General features: G+C 46.3%; 1 protein-coding gene across 1 annotated transcript; it reads left to right on the top strand.

The window, feature by feature from the left end:
- The first annotated feature begins 9,997 nt into the window (after positions 1 to 9,997).
- On the top strand, positions 9,998 to 15,481 carry Dsk (Drosulfakinin). Its single transcript, XM_089542998.1, has 3 exons — positions 9,998 to 10,165; positions 13,729 to 14,156; positions 15,302 to 15,481. Exons 1-2 carry the CDS (start codon positions 10,024 to 10,026, stop codon positions 14,103 to 14,105), a joined length of 519 nt encoding a protein of 172 aa, XP_089399124.1. The 5' UTR covers positions 9,998 to 10,023; the 3' UTR covers positions 14,106 to 14,156; positions 15,302 to 15,481.
- Positions 15,482 to 21,349: the final 5,868 nt, after the last annotated feature.

Below are 21,349 nucleotides of genomic sequence, written 5' to 3'. Positions count from 1 at the left end.
ATCAGTATTCATAAGCTATAAACGCTGCTGCACCAAACAGCGCCAACAGCACCAAAATGCCTCAACATACTAAGGGGAATATAAGGCCAAGAGTGCATTTCAGAAGGCACTTTTACAAAGTATGGTAATTCAATTCCATTCAATTAGAAGTAGGCGTCAGTTAAGAAGGAGTAGAGTGGGAATGTCGTTATTCCTAGCTTCTTTCTTTTGGTTATACGCAAGCGTGCTCCGCATGCGGGCTGATTGAAGCTCTATGGAAAAGGAATTTGGTCTTCAGTGATCGTAAGTAGATTGATGATGATGATGATGATGATGATGGTGATGATGACGTCACAGGGACGTACCGTGTACCCACTGAACCACTGCCGGCTCTAAGGAGCTCATTTACTGCATAGTCAACTTTAAAACAGCAATTTATAGCATTTCCTGAACGCATGATGGCTTAAAACGCGTTGAGAAATAAGATAGGAGGGTAGGAAGGAGGGGGAACCCATGGCTTCACTTTTATGCACAGCTCAGCAAGAAGTGCTTGAAGTCGTCGACTGATCATGCCGCTGGTACATGTACGGAAAGACATGACGCTCGTCTTTGCACTACATTTTGATTCTACGCAAGAGAAACGTATGAACAGAAAGAAAGTACGGGTGGAAAGCAGAGGCTGTCAGTAGCAGTCCGAGTTCGCGACAAAACATACCGACACTTCCCTATCCTGCAAATCGAATATCTTGGAAAACGCGCGTGTTTTAATTTATAGCACCTCCTCGCGGGCTCAACCGTTAATGACGAAGCAAGCGCTACTGCAAATAAAAAAAATGCAGACGCGAAGGCGGGTACGAATGCTTCTGCCACGCGGCGAAACTCTAAAGCCTTTAATTCCCGAGAGAAGACGTGCAGCGAATGCTCGCGCTGCGCAGCAGGCCGGGCGCATTTGGGCTTTTCACTGTACAAGAAACTTAGCACTCACTCTACTTGGCCATTTGACGCAAGGGGCCGCTTTCGGCGCGCGCTAAGGTGATTTGGCTGCGACCAAATTGTGGCGTGGGGGACTAACGACGTTGTTTGTCGCTCTCTGACGACTGCAATGAGCGGCTGCTATAAATGGCCAATGGTTTCTTCTTCCCTCGGCTCCTCAGCGCGAGGCTGCAGGTAGGTGTTGCCTTTGAAACAAACAAACGGGCGCCCATATGAAAGACGGGCGTTCTGAGTGGCAGGCAAGGCGTACAAATGGCAAATGACAGCAGCGCAGCCAACGTGACGGCTCTCGCCATGGGCAACGCCAAAGTCATTACGAAAGCCACATAGCGGTGAAGGAGAAGCGCCTTAAAATTAAAAGCGTCCTCTTGTACACGCTAAACAAAAGAGGCTTTGGCTACCGAGGAAACAGGAAGTTTTGTTTGCGAATGATGTCGAAACCTCACCGCTGCCAAGGTTCCGCCTTCTAGCTCAAAGCTCTTGATACCTTATTAATTCGAGAGAATTGTATGGCTCATGAGGCGGAAAATCCGCTGTTGTCGTTGTCCACATCAGACGTTCCGAAAACAACGTCATCGGCAGTGCCTACATCATCAGGAATGAAAGTAAAATAGAATTTCTCCCGAAGTGGGGAGAAGATCAGCTTCGCTGGCCGCTTTGTTACAGTAGTACGCCAACGCCGCAGCCGGATACCCCACGTGCATGCTTTTGCATTCACAGCACCGAAACAGTCTTAAGTGCCCTCAGTAATTTTTTTTTACCCAGGCGACTTCGCCGTGCGCATATTGTTCTATATTAATATTTTAGAGTTTATAGGGCACGTGGTGTCAGATAAATAAAGGCGTCCAGTTGAATATCGCTGATGCCAAATTTAAAATTTCATGGTGTACATCTGGTGTAGGTAAACTTTTTACTGTCTTCATTCCTGAGAAAACAAACTTTTGTAATGGTTGCCAGCCTTTCCGACCTTGGGATCACAGCGCCATTCACTTATTAAACAACAGAATCAATTGATGGCATCAATCTGCCAGAACTTTTCGCCGCCAGTTCCTGGGCAGGAAAAAATGGCTGGAGTTCAACGTGGCTTGAACCTAGTTATACGAGTGAAAGCTCCGTTAAACATGGTGAAACACGGATAGCTTGGTTTTTAATGTTTTATTATTGCACATCAAAGGTCATAACCCCGTGATGCCCACTGTCTCAAATCAAATGGCAAGGCCAGGGTCAATGATCAAGGGTCAAGGTCAGATGCCCAATGGTTATAGTCATGATCACGTGGTCATACTACCATAGCTTTGGTCATACCACCACGCAGTTAAGCGCGGTTTAGCCTTGTGAAGCATTGCAGGTCCATTGTCGATGTGGTGCTCACTGTCCCAAATTTTAATGAAGGCCAAGAATCAAGGCTGAAGGTCAAGGTCAGGTACTCAATGGTAATACTCATATTATCACGTGTTTATGCTACCATAGCTTCGGCCATACCACCACGCAGTTAAGTTCGGTTTGACCTTGTGAGGCATTGAAGGTCTCATCCTCACCGAAATTGGAAGTTGTACCCCGAGGAGCAGAGCTCTAACTCTAAAGAACAGTAAGCTCCATTTGTTCAAAAAAGGAATGCATTTCTAAGGTGGGACCATTCTGGAATCAGCCATGGGTTCGATGCCAGTCAGTATGCTGTGGATATTTCCTTTTTAAGTAGCGACATTTTGAAGGGGTGGGGGGGGGGGGGGGGGGGAGGGGGAGGGGGGCTTCTTTCCTGCGAAACTACACTTTACGCAGTTTATCTGCGAAAATTCACAAGTAGGCCAGGGCAGTCCGTAAACCTTGAAACTGGAAGCTTCTCAACAGAAGGCTCCTGTTAACCCCTAGGGAACTCTCTGTCGACCCAACTTCAATAGACAAGAGTGCGCGTTAGGCTTCCACTAAGAAGCATTGACAGTTAAAAGGGTTTTTATGGTAATGAATGAATTGAAAGTACTGACAGCGTTTAAACACATTTGAGACAATTTTTTTTAATTATTTAAAAGCGCCAACAGCAGAAACACATCACAGTGCAGAAGTACTGACGTTGGGGCTAGTTGGTGTTGATACATATACAAAAATCTGTCGCAGCACGAACGAAACGGGGACAAGAGAGAACAAACACGACAGGACGAGTGCTGCACTTCCAACTGATAGTTTATTGAAAAACCGAAGCTTATGTAGAGTCCTACTGATCATCTTGTGGAAATCAATCAGTTTTTCAAAAATGCTGTTTCATTATCATGCAGAACTAAAGATGGTGCGCAGATACATTGACTGCCTGCTAATCTATTATGGTATGCCTCCACAATTTCTCTTTCGACTTGGCCTTTCCCGTGCCCAAGAAATTTGGTTTTTCCAAATATGGGTTTGCATTTGCAGTCACGACAATGTATGGAAAGATGCCACTCTTCCCTTCCTTGACCAAATTGTAGTGTTCCCTAGCTCTTTCATTAAAACAACGTCCTGTTTGCCCGATGTATAGTCTATTACAGGTAAGGGGAATGCTATAAACTACGTTAGTTGTGCACTGCGTGAAACAGAGTTGGTGCTTGATTGTGCATACCTGCTTTTTCTTTTTTACCATCACTGGACATATTTTTGAAAGCTTTCTGGGAGCTGTGAAAAGCACATCTACATTGTCTCTTCTTGCTATCTTCTTTAGGTTGTGGGATACCTTATGAACGTACGGTATCACTTGAGTGTCCTTCCTGTGATCTTGATCGACCTGTTTTTTTACTACTGTTCTTCTTTTGCAGCAAGTTTTCTGCAACTGTTGATATAGTATCTGCCGGGAAGCCTGAAATGCGCAGTCACTCTATTTGTCAATTAACGCAATAAACTATCAGTCGGAAGTGCAGCGCTCGTCCTGTCGTGTTAGTTTTCTCAATTGTCCCCGTTTCGTTCGCGCTGCGACAGATTTTGGTACTGTACGTTACATTACCCTCCTTCTATTCTTTCTGATCTCCTCTTACCCTTTTCGTATTTCTGAGCGTCTGGCGTGGTCGTGCATGCCAGATGCTCGAGCCAGGTGGCGCTTCGCGCGGAGAGCTGGCATCCTCGAATCGACTGGGATCCTTCATTTAACCAGAGCGGACGGTGAAGAAATGGCGTAATTTCTTATCGTGAGATCGTTAAGGGTCCCGTGCAGCCGGGAACCCGGAGTCAGCACCCGCGTATCGAAAAAGCAGGTGACCCGCCTGAAACGTTGTCCAGGTTGGAACATGCCTACCGGGTGGTAAGCAACCTGCTCCCCGTGGCAGGCGGCAATGAAGTTAACTCAAATAAATTCAATGCAATTGCCGCCTACCCGCCCTGGAACTAGTCATGAGCCTTGCGGGAGCGCAGGAGGTGCAACCTGGGTCTCACAGGCGCCACCAGTGGCTGGGTTTGAAACAACTGCCTGCCGAATAGTGGCGCGTCGCTTAACCGGTGGGCCAGTAGTGGCATAAGTATTCTCCACTGTCTGCGAACGTAAAGTATGATAATGAGCAATTCCGGATACATGGGCACGTAAGCAGAACCTAGGCGAAAGAGAACAAAGACATAAAACATTAGACATTGTGAAAGAAAGAACATCCTTATTAAAATGGTCTATAGAGAGTCCATAGACTTCCTATAGACTCTATTGCCTTCCTATAGATATTTCTTTTTGTCTATTCGCAGTCTATAGAATGTCTATAGACAAAAGTCTACTAAATGTGTATGGCCCTAAACCTATAGACTGTCTATACACTGTCAATATCATTTGCATTCCCTATAGACTGTTCTCTAGGATTTGTCTATAGAAAGTCTATAGACTTTACAGACAGAAGTCTATAGAGTCTACAGACTGTCTAAAACAATTTGTAAGGGGCTGCAGTGTCAGTGTTTGCGAAGTGATACGTAGAGGACCCTAGGCCTCTGAAGGCACCCATCAATACTATCGCGTCATAGCCTTCAGGCGGAGCTCCCACAAGTTTTTGAGACGTTGCTTCTACGCTGCCGTTACCACCCCTGATGTCACACCGCGAAGTGTCGCTGCTACTGAGAAGCGAACGTCGCCTGTGGCCAAAACAGGGCAGAAACCGGCAGGGCAGAGCCCACGTGAATGGCCCATGCTGCGTGCTCCCTTCGAAATGCGTGGTGTCGACGCCGACGCTGGCTCCCGAAAAGGGGGGGGGGGGGGGGGGGGCCGTGAACGAAAGTCGTGAACGAGTGGCCTAACGTTGCACCATACAGATAAATATGTTTTTCGATCGATGATTCGTTACCACCATGATTCTAAATTCCTGATTCTAAATCATGAGGTTTAACTTCCCGAAACGATGCATTGTTTTCAGGAGCGCTCCCGCGGAGGGTTACTAGTTAATTTAGATCACCTTGGTCTTTTAAAGTGCACCGAAATATTGCAATAATAACAATAATGATAATAATAATAATACATATTTATTCGTCACAACGATGTAAAGGGCCGAGGAAAAAAGCCAGCAAGGCTTTACGAGCCCTCGGCCCTTACATATACAAAATCATCAGGGGAACAAAAATACATATTACGCAACAATATCACAATAACAAAAATAGCATCAAAAACTTATGATGCACACAATGAGTCAAAAGGAAAAATGAAAAGATTATAGAACCAGGCTAATATTTGAAGCGCAGAAAATGCTTACAATTATCACTGATCGGTGTACTAATTGCATCAGTATTCTTATGACGTAACGTGTTTAGGTTTAAAACCCTCATTCCATTCCCCTGTGCAGGGTAGCCAACTGGAATCCTTTCTGGTTAACATCCCTGCCTGTCCCTTCTCCCTGTATCTATCTTGGTAGCTGGGAGGCAATCATTTGTAACCCGTACTTTGTTCTTGGAGTTTTAGTCTGCCACGGGGAGGGTTTTAAGCATAACAGCGCATAACCGTTTTCGTCATTGTCCGCTGCGGCTAGGATTCGATCCCTCGACCTTAGGTTTCGGAGCGGAACGCCATGTCCACTAAAGCACATGGCGGGTCCAGAAGGAATGACAGCCATTAGTTTCATGCCATGCGCCACGATGACGGAAAGCAAGTGTACTAAACTGCTGTCCCGAATTCCTGGTAACAAAGTACAGTCATGGGTAATGGTTTGCCGGATGAGTATTTGCAGAAAAAGTAATTCTTCCTGCGTTGCTTCGCTAGCCAGTCAGCTGATAATTGTTGTCGCAGATGGAACATGCATATTCTTCCCACGTGCTTCTATGCTTTTCATTGGCCTGCCTTGTTTGACCAAATAAGAATACGTTTTGTTCCCTTCGCATAGTTTTGAAGTGTAATTTACAGGCTCGATCATTCACCGATATTCCTTTGTTCCGCAGATAAGAATGTTTGTAAGAGAGAGTTGGAAAAACACTGAGATTCGGGGGGCATTCTTCTGTCTGCCTACGTTAAATATGGGCTAGAAGACAAAGAGAACTTCAGTCGAAGTGGACCCGGATAGCTGGGAAAATTGGTTTCAGTTCGTCGTGAGTGGTGCAGCGCGATAAAAAACAAGAGACAAGGGAAGAAGAAGACGCCAACGAGGGCTGTGTTGTCTTATAAATTCGTCTCTCGTCTGTTCCGCGCTGTACCATCCACGTTTGTTTAACATCACAGAAATGCTTCACTTTTTATCCGTGAATCCACATTTCCTAAACATATCTGTCCATGACTGTGCATGTTACTGGGCTTACACTAAGGCAAACAGTATGGCTGCTTTCAAAGATGTAACCAAATATAACCTGAGTTTCGATGTGCGCGAATTCACATCCAAATATAATGTCCACCGCGGGCGTATGTTCCTTCGTTCTTTCGCTTTATTTGTTGTTGTTTTCGCGGCTTTCTCTTGGATGAAAAATAACAGTTAAAATGCTATAATACAAGCGCCATTCCTAAATTTCAGCATCATTTCCTTTGCTTTTCTTTTTTTCATGCCTAGCTCTCAGTTTCTCTATCAAATATTGCGCCATCCACTACACTGGTGTAATTCATGAGCTTCAAGTATATTGCTGCAAGTTGCACCGTAAATGGCAACGACGAAGTGAATAGTATGGCCACAGAAACGAACGCCAGTATAAACCTCCACATAGCAGCACCCGTTCAAAAGGCGCACGAAACAAATTCGTGCGTTGCTCCGGGCAACAAACCCAGAAAATGCCACAGCCAGTGCAAAAAAAAAGAAAAAAAAAGACGAAAACACGCGACCTACGGAAAAACTTGGGTCTCAGTATGGAAGCGAGGCAACCAACCGAGGTTCCCTTTAGTGCTATGTGTATTTATCTGTGTGTGAGTTATTTGGGCGTCTCGCCCACATGATGAGACACCAGGCGCGTGTTTTTAATCATGCGCAGTAGCACAACAGGCAGTACAAAACTCCTGTAGTCCCCTTTTCGACTGCCCCAGTGGATCCCTTGAAATCTTATCTTAATCAGCCTTCATATGGGCCCTTCTCAAACCGGGTGAAAGCACCGAGTCTTCTCTCTGGAATAGAATTGAAGAAATAAAGAAAGAAATGGACGGATGACAACTGTAGCTCGTCGGGAGACTAAGAAAGCATGACGAGCAGAGAGCCAATCACTATAGACACAGCTCGACGAATTGAATACTCTGCCCGAATGGACAGGGGGAATATCCGTTTTTCCGCCGGTCCAGTGTCAACAGTTTCTAATTTTTAAGGATGTCCAGAAAAAGAAGTCGTGTAATCTCACCACCTTGGCAAGACCTTCTGACCAGAAAAATCTGTCTCTACATTTTCTATTTATTGAGGACTATCTTTTTTCGCTTCAAACACACGTCAGGTATCGGTCTCGTTAATTAAAGAAGACAGTACAATGCGCCTTTGAATAGCGACCGGGCGATAGTGACTCGAGAAGGAATAGAAACAAGATTTTAAAAGGGGAATATACAAAACAGCTCTAAGAGAAGTTATGATTAAAACAAGATATATATATATCAACGTCATGGCCCCGCTGACAATGGAACAAGTCCGTAGCCTCACTTCAAAGCTGCGGCGAGGTTTTTATTTCTACGTGGGAAGAATCCATCAACTTTCATATCCATACAATCGCTAATGACGGCGCGCAGTGTCCACAGCTGTACGGTGGAGCGTAATAATAGAAATCCCACCGAACGCACAACTCCTTCGCGTTCTTGAGATGGATATTACTAGACGGCGCACTCTTTGTGCCTTCCGCAAACACTGCGTTACAAAGCGAGCCCAGAATCCCATATACGAGTGCGTGAATGCGGTAGCCCGTATTTCGGATAAAACGCTTTTTTCCCAGTCAAGATTCGGAGATATTTTACTTCGCCTAGGCAAGACAAGACAGCATGGACGATTCGATGGCTGTGAGCGCGGAGACCTCTTATACGCCAGTGAATGGCAAGAACGACAGTGATAAAAGTAGGGTAGCGCAATACAACTTCGAAAAGACAAAGAAGCGACGCAACGAAGAAAGGCGTGACTCGCTGCTGATCCTCGCTGTGCTCCGGCTTGTGCCGTTACTGAAGTGCAGCCTTTCTCACGCGAACGAACCCTCGAAACTGAGGGAGACGAAACAAAGTGTGCGACGTTTCTTTCATACAGCCCTCGCCGAAAGGATACACTTCGATGAACATCAGTTTATAAGTTAGGTACAAGAACCCAACGCCGACTAGCAGCAAAAGTCAAGAGCAAGTAGAAGTGGTTCGCTCAGATGCTGCGTTACCAGTAAAGTTCACTTCCCTTCGTACTCCATCTCAGAGTACGTTCTTATAGCATAGACCGCCGCTGTGGCTCGGTGGCAACGTCAATACACCGCTTACCACAAGGACGTGGGTTCTATCCTGGTCGAAGAGGGTGTGTATCGATGGGGTCGAAATACTAAAGCGTCCATTTACCGTGGCACTGGTGCACATTGTCGGCGCACAGGTGAAGCTCGCGTTACGGCCATGCATGCATGCTTTGGCACGCAAAAATACATTAGTTGCAGCATAACCGGGCCGGCTGCGCTTTAACCTGGGCCGGTTTCCCTCAACTTAACTAGGCAGTCCTAAATCCGATGTTCAGATTATGCAGGTTTTTTGAATGGCAAGCGTCCGTTAAAGAGCCATCCTCATTTCTGTACGAAAGTACCTTAAGATTTTTTTTTTTTTTCCGTTACACGGCATGTCCACTTGGTTCTGCCGTTCAGAAGGCCGAGCATACGAAGGTCATGCAGAGTTAGCCGCCTTTTTCTTTGATCCAGAAACGACAGACGTTTTACTATATGGAGACAGTAGTAGCGTCGGTGTACAATCTTCATTTTCGTTCTGAAGGCTTCACACAGAGCTTCAAAGTCAAAAATATTTCTGTGTGCTTCGGTTTTCTCAAGGCACCGATTTATGAACGGATGGCTGTTAACTGAAAACTTCTTTCACAGTACAATTTTTAAGCTGCGTATTCGATTTAAGGGTTGAAGGGGTCACAAAGACCACAATTCTAACACCTTCTCTCAACACCTCCTTCTGTCCTTGAAGCCGCCTAGCTTTGCAGGCACGCCGCATTAATTCTAGGGATATTTGCATTACGCCTTGCCATTGGAAGCTCCACACGTTGGTCTCCTGAGAATGAGGGTTATTGAATTAAAGGCAGGCAGTACCTGAAATACGATAGTCGTCGTCATGAGCTCGGGATGACGAACGTTCATTTCGAAATCAAATCTAAATCAACTAAGACCTCTCGTTAGAGGTGGCCGTGTTAAACACTGCTAATGCATGGCGCGACAGCACTTATGGTGCGCTTCAAATGACACTTCTCCGATTTATCTTCTTTTCGCCGTTTCTGAGTGTCAGCACTCTTTCCTAAACTTATTCTTTTAATCGACGTCACCGTGAGGTTCAGTAGCCGCGCGTACACATAGACAGGTTCCGGTGGCTTCACGCGACCGCTAGATAACAGAACGGCATCACCTAATAAATCCGCCCACCCTTCTGACTCCCACCTTCCCAAACTTGCTTCTCCGCAAGGAATGAAAGAGGCGCTCTGATTGGCTCCCGTAATCCTCATCGCCGTCGCCATGGGAACGCCTTCCGGTGGGATGAAGCATGCGTACTGGCACGCTCCTCGATTGGCGGCCGGGCAGTGGCATAAATATGCGCCACCAGAGCTCTCCAGGGCTGTAGCTTGGTCGTCGAACGACAAGATCGGCAGAGTGCGAGGTGAGTGACGTTTCTTGTGTGTCCGTTGGGATACACCGACACAAAGTCTTGTCTTTGGCGCCGTATATGTTAGAGGCTATGTACACTGTGAGTGAAATATTCGTAGTGAAACCAGAAAGATAACAAGGACAGTTAACAGGATTAAGTCTGAAAGTTCACGTCAAAATCCTGAACGCAATGGAATACGACAACAGATGTTCTGTGTTGCACCACGCGATCATTTGCATCAACGGCTGTTACGGAATTTTTCTTACCTTGCTTTATCACTTCAGCCTTCCCTTAATTAAAAAGACATTCATCACGGTTTTTCAGAGGCCAAAACTATTTGAAGTCCGCAAAATCGTGTTTTATGGCAAAGCATATGTAACCATGATTTGGCGTTGTCCAGGCTAGTAGTACCGACCTACTGGACACACTTTACCACGGGTTAAGATGTATTGAGCACTCACTACCTTTCAATATAACACCAACTGCATGCAAGTTTCACGGTGTCCCACTCTATTAAGCTTTTATAAATGGCGACAAACTGCAAGGCGTGCGTGTTACTGTCATTTATCGTTCACATCTCCTCCTAGTTTGTATCGCTACTCTGTTTTATTTACGCCCATCTTTACCCTTTGCGATCTAACAGTCTCTCTTGCCATAGCCGAATTTAAAGGATATGTAATCGCTATATCCACGCACTAAGCCATCATGCATTCCTCGTAAAAATCAGTTGTTCAAATCAGGTGAACAATTCGCCGTTTCAACGTAGCAAGCGCCATAACGAAAGTCTCCTGTGAGTGTACAGTACCTCTCTATCTTTAGAGCAGCAGTCCAAACCATCACCTCCGATGGCAACAACAGAACGCGTGCGCAATTAAGCAGATGTATCTCGAAAATGGTGGGCTGCGTGAAGCAGGCTACTTCCCACAAGCGCAGCTGCGGTGTCGTGTGACTCTATGTGCCAACGGCTTTATCAAAAACGAGCTGGCAACATGGGCTGCGTCGTATGACCGCGCCATTCTGCTTACGACTGCGCACTGCGAGCACACAGTTTCCAATTCAGCATACGAGATCTACAATGACGAGAAAATGTTTTTCATTTTCTGAACATACAATGTAACTACACGAATTACCAAGTGATACATTACTCCTGGCCGTGCACTTTTTCCAGCCTTAATGAACATATAATGACTCCAACAAAACCTGCCACGAGGCACGCAATTAACCTTCCATGCAAGAATAATTATTCCCGTTAGATTGCGAACAAAAAGCGCACCTGCAAAACGAGTACTAACAGAGAACTAACCAACATATGGCTATGTTGTGGGCCATCAGTTGCTCTGCTGGGGTTCGAAATTACGCTCGTTACACTTAGATTCCCTGAGTTCGGTAATATGCGAAAAGCACATACTATATTCCGGGACTCATTTCTGTTCAACTAAACATTTCTCATCCAAAAGGAAGACCTAAGACAGCCTTTTCGCCCAAGCCTGTCGTTATGAAGAATTCCTAATTTTTACTTTTCTGCGTTTTCGCTCCTTCAGTAATAAGAGTGATTACCTCATCGGAAACACAGTACGTTTGAGTTGTTGGCAATTAATTATACGTCTATTCAAACTGAATTCAATGGCATCCCAAAGTATGTCCGGTCTTGTTTCTTTTTAAAGATCAGCGTTATATGCTCTTTTCTGCTATCCGACCATTCTCTAATTACTTTCCGCTAATTACATCGAAAATCTGGGCACGACACAAACGGAAGCTATCAACCTAAAATATCGAAGCAGCAAGTGTCAACGAAAAGAGAAAAAGGGCTCCATATACTGTAGTCCTGATCACCTTAATTAATTGAGTGAATTTTCTCATTTGTGCTCCCTTAAACGACGTGCACGCAATAATCGATCACTCAGCTCACGGGCCGCGCTAATCCTTGGGGAGTTTAGCGCAGGGAGTTTAGTTTAGACAAGAGCTCGGATGCCGCACGCGTCCATCTGATTGAAAGTTTTTGAACCACGCGTATATACTGACGCCATCTTCCACAGCTTTAAGCGGAATTTATTTTGGCCACTCTAAACACAGAATGTGTGTGTGTGTCAGCCGCAATGTGTTTAGAATGTGTGTGTCAGCCGTAAAAAGCAGCATGCATTAGGAGTGCAATGACTCGAAGATAGCTCGGTTTGCCAATTCTATACTTCAGAAACAGAACCTGTACATCTAGCCAACACCAACACGCAAACTTTATGACCTCTAATTTCTCTTCTTGCTTTTTTTTTTATGACGTTTCAAGAACTGAGCTCCACGAAGTGAAAGCGGAAATCTGCCATTAGTTTGAAGACCGCTCGGCCATTCCATATGTCCAGCTTCGGCACCGTTTTATCCAGCTGGCTCTAAGAAAAACATATATAACAGCCAAGTATAATACACTTTCAACCGCATTTTGTTTTTGCCTTTTTCTTTTCTAGTCGATTTCACAACGCTAAAGCTATGCGCGTTCGCCAAAGTTGCCACACTGAGATAGGAGGAGGTTCGTTGCACCACGTCCGGGGCTCTTTCACCATTATTCTGCGAGTACGCCCTTGCCGGATGAATCGTGCTTTCAACCCAGCTGCCTTGTGCCGCACAAGCTACCCCGCTTCGAAACGCCCGGCGCTGGAAAGTAATCTACGTCGTAAGGAGGCTTCCGGTGCACTGCTTTCTCCGCCTCCTTCATTTAAACCCAGCGCTTATATAGAGGGGTGAATTGTGAGGAATTTGAACTTGGACCATGCTGACGGCGTGCTCAGGTGCAGAGTAGAAACTGGGACTTCATTTGGGTGGCAGATTTGGCGCAACGCTTTCTTTTCCCGCGCAGTTTCTTACGGACTTTTGGCAGACGTTTTCAACGCCGGTGGCGCGACAATCTTTGCGGGGTGTCTCACCGTCGATTAAGCTCAGCGCTCAGTGTCATCCGCTTCTTCCAAGCGAACCTTGTTCATGAAGCTTCGACGGAGAGCTTGCTGCGGCTTAGAGCGTCGGTACAACTTTGCGATACGTTAGTGTGGCAAAGTTGAAGCCATTTGGTTAGAAAAGAAAGCGTGAACGCCAGCGTAGCAGAGCTATACCAAGTTAACGGAGCCCATACGGGGTCCGTACCGAACAATGACTCCGGCGTTCTCACTCAGTCAGGAACCTGTAAAACCTTCTCCGCCTGTACTGTGCGAGCAGACTTATCCCATACTGGCATCACTCTTGAGTCTGTTGTTCTCTGACTTCCTTAAGCTTAAATTTTCGATTAATGCTGGGCATTGTGTTCTACAATCACTGTAGAACAGCCCCTGTACAATGAATAGGTGAGGCCCAACTTGGTTAGAACCAAAGCAGAGCCCGATTGGGGGTACATGATGCATAGTCAAAAGAAAGTAAGCTGTAAACTTGAGTGGAGCGACTGGTGCGTGACTTTCAGTGTCTGACGCTGAAGACGCCTACTGAGCCTTATAGAGCTAGAAAGCAGCAGGTATGAGGCGGGGAATCAGACCAGCTACCAAATATCCCGCGCAAAACGCATCTATCTCTAATCGCCACTCATTTTCCGCATCCCGCAGACAATCCCGTATCATCGGCAGCCTCCTACTTCCCTCCCGTCGTGTCGAGCATCATGCAACTACCCGCCCGCACCCTCGTGTTCCTGCTGCTGGCCATGGCGGCGGCGAGCTCGGCGCGCGGCTATTCGGCGGCCAGCCCGGTCTCGTCGCAGCAGCAGCAGCGCCACCGCATCAACGTGGGCCACTGGCTCAAGAGCGTGCTGCCTCCGCCAGCTGGGGACGCTGACAGTCGCAACACAGCCGACCTAGACGCCGCCGACATGATCGACCCCGTCTTGCTCGCCTCTGGGTTCGCCAAGCGGCAGGAGGACGATTACGGTCATATGCGGTTCGGACGATCCGACGACTACGGACACATGCGCTTCGGCAGGAAGTAAAAAGGGCCCGCATGCCCGCCATGCCACCGCCTTCCGACCTGAAGTGAAACGGTAAGCTTTGCCTGCCTTCGCTGTGTTCCACAGGCTAATGCTTTTGTCTTGGTCGGTAGAGAGGCAGACGCGCATCCACCAGAAGGCATGCGTATTCTAAACCCCGCAATATGTACTTTTCCCTGCCTCCTCGCTGGTTCTTGAGTCCTCCGCTCAAGAAAGGGAGTCCGTTTTGAGTCCGCTCTGGAAAGGGGAGCTTGAAGCAGAGGCGGCCGAAAAACATACACTTAGGCACGAGGTTTGGAGGGATCGAAAGATAATAGAGAAGAAAAGGCCTCTGAACCAGCATGCTAGAAGCTATTGGTCTTCTGCTGATGAGGAGAAATCAATTACACGTTTCTTTGCGCTTCGTTGTAGGATATTTAGTGGCGGTCGCCATTGGTAAAGATTGCTGTCTGCGGACCTACTGATTAATCTTAGCTCACCCTTCCCTAAATAAATGCAAGTTACTCGTTCGTTTTGCTTGAGATACTGATCTTACCTCACCGTTTCGATGGTCTGAGAAGAGTAGAAGAGGAGGCATAGCATGGAACGTTGTTCGTTTGATACAGTGTCTAACATAAAGGATAACTTGGACGTGAATCCACTCCGTTGATATGTATGTAAATGTTGTAAGACTTTATTCGATTGAACTGCGTGTCATTATAGGCGTAAACATTTGCGAAGCAGCTTTTTAAGCAGCATACTCCACCGCGAGCATAGCCTTAGGGCATCACTTGCCATAAATTTTTAGGCGAGCAAAATTGAGTTCCGTGTGCAGTTAGAATAAATAATGCGAAAAACAAGGCTATGAAATGATTAAACTCTCTCCCTAAAAACAGCAAGTTGCATCCAATCCGAGCTGGTTCTGCAAGTGTGTGCGTTGAAGAAACGTGTTTTGGGTTGCAAGGGCCCCAGAACAGAGCGGAAGACCGTCGCTAAGGGTTAACAGTGCAGAGTTCCTTTTAAGCACGCAATTTATCCATGACAGATCATGCGCTGCCTGCATTTTGTTCGTGAGAATACAGTGCTCTAAAACAAAATAATAAAAACCTCTTGAAGTAGTTAGATAACTTAATTACGTAACATGATTTTAATGTTACAGGTACTGAAACCTAAAGTATGTTCGCTATACGAATTTTCTTTTCCTGTATCTTTTCTTCCAGGTCCGTCAGTACAACCGAACATGACATTCAGCCCTTGAACGAAATTACAGAAGAACGAACCGAACGCCGCTTGTTCGACCTTCACAGGAGTCCTAATGCTCCCTTTTATTGAGCAGCAGCTCCTCGACGAAGCGGGCATTCCGCACGGCTCAAGCGCAATAAAAATTTCATGAAGCTTACGAGAAATCGCACACTGCTTGCATGCACGATTGTGCGTTACAACAGAAACGGCTTGTGAGCGTCGTTCAGGAAGCGTTTCCTGGTACAGCCTGGCAGGCTGCAGCAGCGCAACATTTCCAGATAAGGAGTATCTCGGAAGCTGGGATCGGAAACCAGTTCGTTATAAACATTTGTTGAATTTTTTTTTACTTGTCTACAGGATAAAGCAGGCTATTATTTTCGGGTGAATGGTCCCGCAGGGTTCAAGCTTCTCTTTCATTTTTTCACCGTTACTCACCTGAATGGTAAATTTTGTGGACGTTACATTCTAAGTACCTGAAAACAGGAAGGTTACTAAGCTTTCCTGAAAGCCTCCGGCGCTACGCAACCTACGGCGCACTTATGCACGCGCACGTGCTGTCCTACGTGTCATCACCATCATCACGTAACATCAGTTCGAGCAGCTGGGTTGCCGCCAATTCCGAGCACTGTATCGAAAGTCGCGGCCCCAGCTCTGGTATTTCAGCTTCAAAGGATGTCACGTCCTTGAATGGAGCCTGGGCTGAAAACAAGCTAGGAAGGAGCTTTATCAACTGCTATAGAAGAAAAAACCTCGAATCTAAGAAATCTCACTAAGAGACGGCACTGCTTTCCGAAAAATGTTGTGCCACTAACACCCAAACTTGAAACATCAAGAGCCAATAAAATGCTTGCGCCTGGTTCCTACTTACGAACCCAAGTCAACAATTAGCAGCGTAACAAAAGCAGTCTATGGGTATCATTCAGGTTTAAAACAAAACCAATGGAATAGCGTAAGAGCACCATGGAGCAGAGTCATGTGGTCTAAAGGGTCGTTGGATCTCGTCGCACCCGCAACCTGAAAATGAGCTTATCTCCATGTATATTTTTTGCGACAAGACTGAATGCCATCACATACGAGGGGCGTTCAGTAAATTATAAGCCTAAGTATGATGCTGGTGGTTGACAGCGTCGCAATTTCGCATCAGTGTCACTCATCGATCTTAGAATAAGTACGCGATACGTGCGTCGCCATTCCCATGGGATCTAGATTGACACTGCGCTGAATGTCGCTAGGCGACATTAGTTGACGCGAAAGGCAGCATGCCGTGGTCAGATTTAAAGGAAGAATGAGCAACGGTGACAAGCGTTCAGGCATACGTGCATGACGGGTGCGTTCGAGAGAAGTGCCGTGTCAAATTTGACTTTCAGAAGGTGAGAAGCTATGCTTACGACCTGCACGGAGTCCCAGTCAGGAGACCTATTCGCCCATCACGCTGTTAAAATCACAACAGATTGAATGTGATGCTGATGGGAAAAGTTGCTGTGAATAAAAGGCAACTGCGGGTTCCCCGGACTTCAATGGGATGGAGAATTAGTAAATGGTCACCGAAAAGAACCTTGTTAAGGCGCGAGTAAATTTCCATGTTTTTTTTTTTTTTATATATGTAGGTGTTCAAATTGTTGACATAAGAAATAAACAAAAATGAACTGGAATGTTGCCGTGATAAAAGAGCGTAAATGCCCCCACAAGTGAGTGGTCCGGGGCTGGGAACAATTCCTGGATCCAGCGCAGAGCTTCAAGAGTGAACAAAAAAGCATAGTTTGAAAAAACATTAACCCCTGTCCGTAGACTCCAAAGATCCTCAGGAGGAAAGATAATCGCGACACGTTTTCGGGATGGTGGTGTTGTCCTGCTGATTAAACTTATACACCGATAACTATGGCAGCAGAGGCCTGTTATGCCAACAGGAGAATCATTACATGAAACCACAAAAAAATAGGCCATGAAAATCCGAGCAAACGAATACTTTGCTTCTTCACTATGGCGCCGCAGTTCACACAGCTCGTATGTCCCAAGACGATGCGATCTGCGTAAGCTAATACCTTAAGTTCGTGACTCATATTACGAAAACCGCTGAGGGCTCTTTATAACACTTATGCCACGAAACCACATTGCTTTTTGGCGACACAAAGGTGAACCTAGTATATGTGTTACCTTACGGGAGTTGTGCCTTCAGAAAGGAAGGAAAATTAAAATAAAAACAAAACTAAAAACAATAAAAACATTGCTTTCGCATTCAAAATGCGTAAGCAGTCTTACGTGCCCTCCGTAGCCTATATACACCTCATTTACGCCTATACGTCACGAAGTGCGGTGGCGCTGATGTTAGTACCAACTTTCGCACGGTAGGCAATGGAGGGTCCCTCCGGACCATGTTTACCGCAGCATGACAGTGATGGTCTGCGTTGAGGATGACAACAACGATGACGATGATGATTAAGTGGGATGACGGCAAGGTCGTTGTGAAAAGGGGCTCGAAACGGAAGACATTTTTTTTTTTTTTTTTTGCGTGCGTGTGAGGTCCTTTGACCGTTTATTCGCGAGTAATGGAGGAGGCTATTGTTCCTGCCTAGCCGCTAGCCTGTCGCACGAATTGATGGATGAGTATTTGCGCCAAGGAGCTATAGACGCGCATTTTCGCTATTATCGTTTCGTACTAATTAGTTGGACAAGGTGATCCATGTGTAATTAAGGGTTTACTAGTTACACCTCTGAATAGTGATAACCTTTAGCTTCCCAGAGATTCTGTACTTGCGACTCCCTCTAAGGGCATTACCCCAAAGGTATTAAAATGCGTGCACTGTTAGCGGATTCATCAGACTTTCGGTTTAAGCCTTTAAAGACAGGAACAGATTAAATGTATTCAGCGCCAACATTGATCGGAATCCCTCGTATTTCTTTTTGCCTAATGGTCTTCCAAATACTTAGCTTAGATAACAATAAGCACTGCGTGTTCTCTGTGTACCTGGCCAGATGAAGCATTCAAGAAGGGACACGAGACGCATTAAAGCGCTCAATTCTATTTTGCATTTCACGGCAGAGATTTTACTTTGCGTCAACACAAGGCTTTCTTTCGTCAAAGACGCTTGCCGCTCCCATGTTGATCCAGCAGTTCTAATGGCTTCTGCCGCTTCGTTTCCTCCTTGCAGATGATTTCTTGGCAAAGCGCCGCGTGTTAGCTTACCTGAGATGCAAATGTAGTTTGAAAGTATCACGTACGGCTGATATCCGACACGTCCTGATCTTCGGCGACGTCGCACTAAAAGGAAGCATCGTGCGGCTGGTGTTAGGAACTCGCTGATTGGATTCTCGAAACTGTTTATGGGCTTCGGAAGGCAGTGATTGGCCGCGCAGTCTTAGCGTACGCAGGGCGTTCAAGGTTCAGGAGCACCAGCCAATCACGAGCTGCTCATGCGTCCGAAGAGCTATGAGAAATAGGCCCCTGATTCGTCGGCGCCTGCGGAAGTTCTGACAACGCTGCTGCTGTTGGGTGGCCTAGATGAAATATTATGGTTTGGAGAGCGAACTACTTAGAATAACACGGTGAACAATTGTGTGCGACTGTTCACATCACCAAATGGACTTCAGCTGATTTAATTATAAGATCTAGATCCTGCTTGGACGGCAGAGTATGCTGCGCAAAACACAGCCGTGTTTTGTTACAGTCAGTTGTTTCCATGGGGACGAAACCACTATAAAATATTGTCCCTCTTGCACCAAAACATGTGTGCGCAAGCTAAGTAACCGACCGGCCGGCAGACATTAACGCCCAGTCTACAGACTTTGAGAGAAGCGAAAATACTGAAACGTGAGTAACGTATCAGAAAAAGTGTTATGGAGTGTTCGGAGGAGAATGTCTTCTCTGCGTCTCATTTACGTCAGTCATCACACACATGACTAATAGGCGGTGAAAAACTGTTTTCTGGGCGCTCGGGTGAAGCACTGAAAGGACCAAAATAAGCAGGATAATTTATATTGCAACAACCTTTGGTACAAAAGCATAACTGGTGTCTGTTTGTGGGGGGGGGGGGGGGGGGGGGGGAATGGCCAGAGTACTTCCGTATGGCATAAGACAGCTTCCAATCGCACAGAGCAGGTTTTTTCAATAGAAGGTCCTGCCGCATGTCTCGATAGCTAAACTATACCATATTGACTTATTGATATAATGCTCCATGATATAACTGATATATTAGCCGTATTGATATAATATATCCTATGAATATATGTCAGCTTGAATGAAAGTTCAACCGGCAGTCTGTATGGGCTCCTTAGGCAGTTCAATGACGAACATCGCCAGTGGTGTTACATTCGTGAGTGTTTCTTTTTCGGGTAGTTTTCGGCCCAAAATTGAGCCAACATGGAAAAGCTGATCTGAATATATTTTAAGGAAAATTTCGAGAATTACCAGAGAAATTAGGAGAATTTCTGCAGCCCGAGGTAATTTGGCTGAACATGAATATCGCGACCTGGGCAAGGCGCAGGTCCGACTACAAACGTCGAAAATGAACGGAAAGCACGACGCAATCAATGCCAGTGCGGAAAGCCTTTCCTTACACTCTGAACACGAATACGCCTTTATGGGAGTAAAAGGAAAGTAACCTGCTCTCTGGTGAAGTCCCCTTTATAAAAGGGAGTCCGTAGAGGACAGCTTTCTTTTCACTCCTTTCTGTTTGGAGTGTATGGCCTCCTTCGAGCCTTCCCGAAGTACGACAGTCGCTAGCACTGCTACTGCACACAGGTTTCACGCGGCCCCTATTCTATAGAGAGCTGCCAAAATGATTCCGAGCCAAACCCGATACGACGATCAGCACTGAGCGCCACCGTGCCGCCACCTCGTCGATAGGGTATTTGCATATCATTGTTTTGTTGTTCCATAAATTACAGCATTTTATCTAAGACATCACTGAGAGGCCGGGGGTTTAGGTCGCCTGGGTCACATTAATACAACGAAAAGGAGGCAGTTGTATCTCGCCTATTTTCGAGCGCTCACCTACACGGCCTATGCGTTGTATTCACGTGAACACATTGTATTAACCCCGTTCCACTTCGAGCTGTTGATAAATTTGGTCTCACCGTGCCATCATCTAGCAGTACTGGTTAGATTATTTCATAGAGCGACTGCTTCGGTCTGACTGTGGCTCGGGTTATATTCCCTAACCACATTGCATTCTCCTTCAGTAACGAATGTTCAGTAGAAACTGCACAGCTTTCCTCTGTAGCCCTACGGAGGTGCTCGTGTGGACGCTAACGACTGATTACCTCCTTAGTTATACTATATTCGCGCCCTTACTCACTTCCAATGCTGGAAAAACTGCGAAGACTCCTCTCCCTTCTTGCGAATGAATGCACAGTCAGTCGTCCGCAGATCTGTCAGAGCGCTCGAACTCCGTGCCGTCTGCGCTCCGCAGCAGCGCGCAGAGCGACGTCTAGCGGCGGCGCCTGGTTCGAGACAGCGCATGTCTGATGCTCAGACTACACCCAAAGATGCGCAATCTCGAACCAGGCGCTGCCGCTAGACGTCGCCCTGCGCGCTGCTGCGGAGCGCAGACGGCACGGAGTTCGAGCGCTCTAGACAGATCTGCGGACGACTGTACTTGCAACAGCCTAGCCGGTGTGCTTCATTATCTATTTATGAAAGAGTGTTTCCTCTTTTTGTACGCATCGGGTGTAAACCCCCAATGAGAGTACTATCGGGGACAAAATTCGTATACTCCACGCGGCGGGAGCCGGAGCAACGGAAAACTGCGGTATTTTGGCGAGACAAAGCACGAAACATTGAAACAAGCCAAGCGATATGACTGCTGGTAATAAAGGTCACGAATTGGGTGTCTCGATCCCAGATGCCGCCCGTAGATAGCGTTGCAACGCAGTTTTTCGCTGCTTCGGCTCTCACCGCGTGGAGTATACCACTTTTGTCCACGAGAGTACATCCTGCGAGCTAATGCGAGTGAGTGAATAAACTTTATTGTCATGATTGGAATTACTGAGGCCTGCTGTGAACCCTCACGCTGGTTAAGGCAGAGAAT

The sequence above is a fragment of the Amblyomma mixtum genome, chromosome 5 (assembly GCF_055824585.1).
Source record: "Amblyomma mixtum isolate Tamu chromosome 5, ASM5582458v1, whole genome shotgun sequence".
Classification (NCBI taxonomy): domain Eukaryota; kingdom Metazoa; phylum Arthropoda; class Arachnida; order Ixodida; family Ixodidae; genus Amblyomma; species Amblyomma mixtum.
This window is presented reverse-complemented; position numbering and strand designations above follow the sequence as displayed.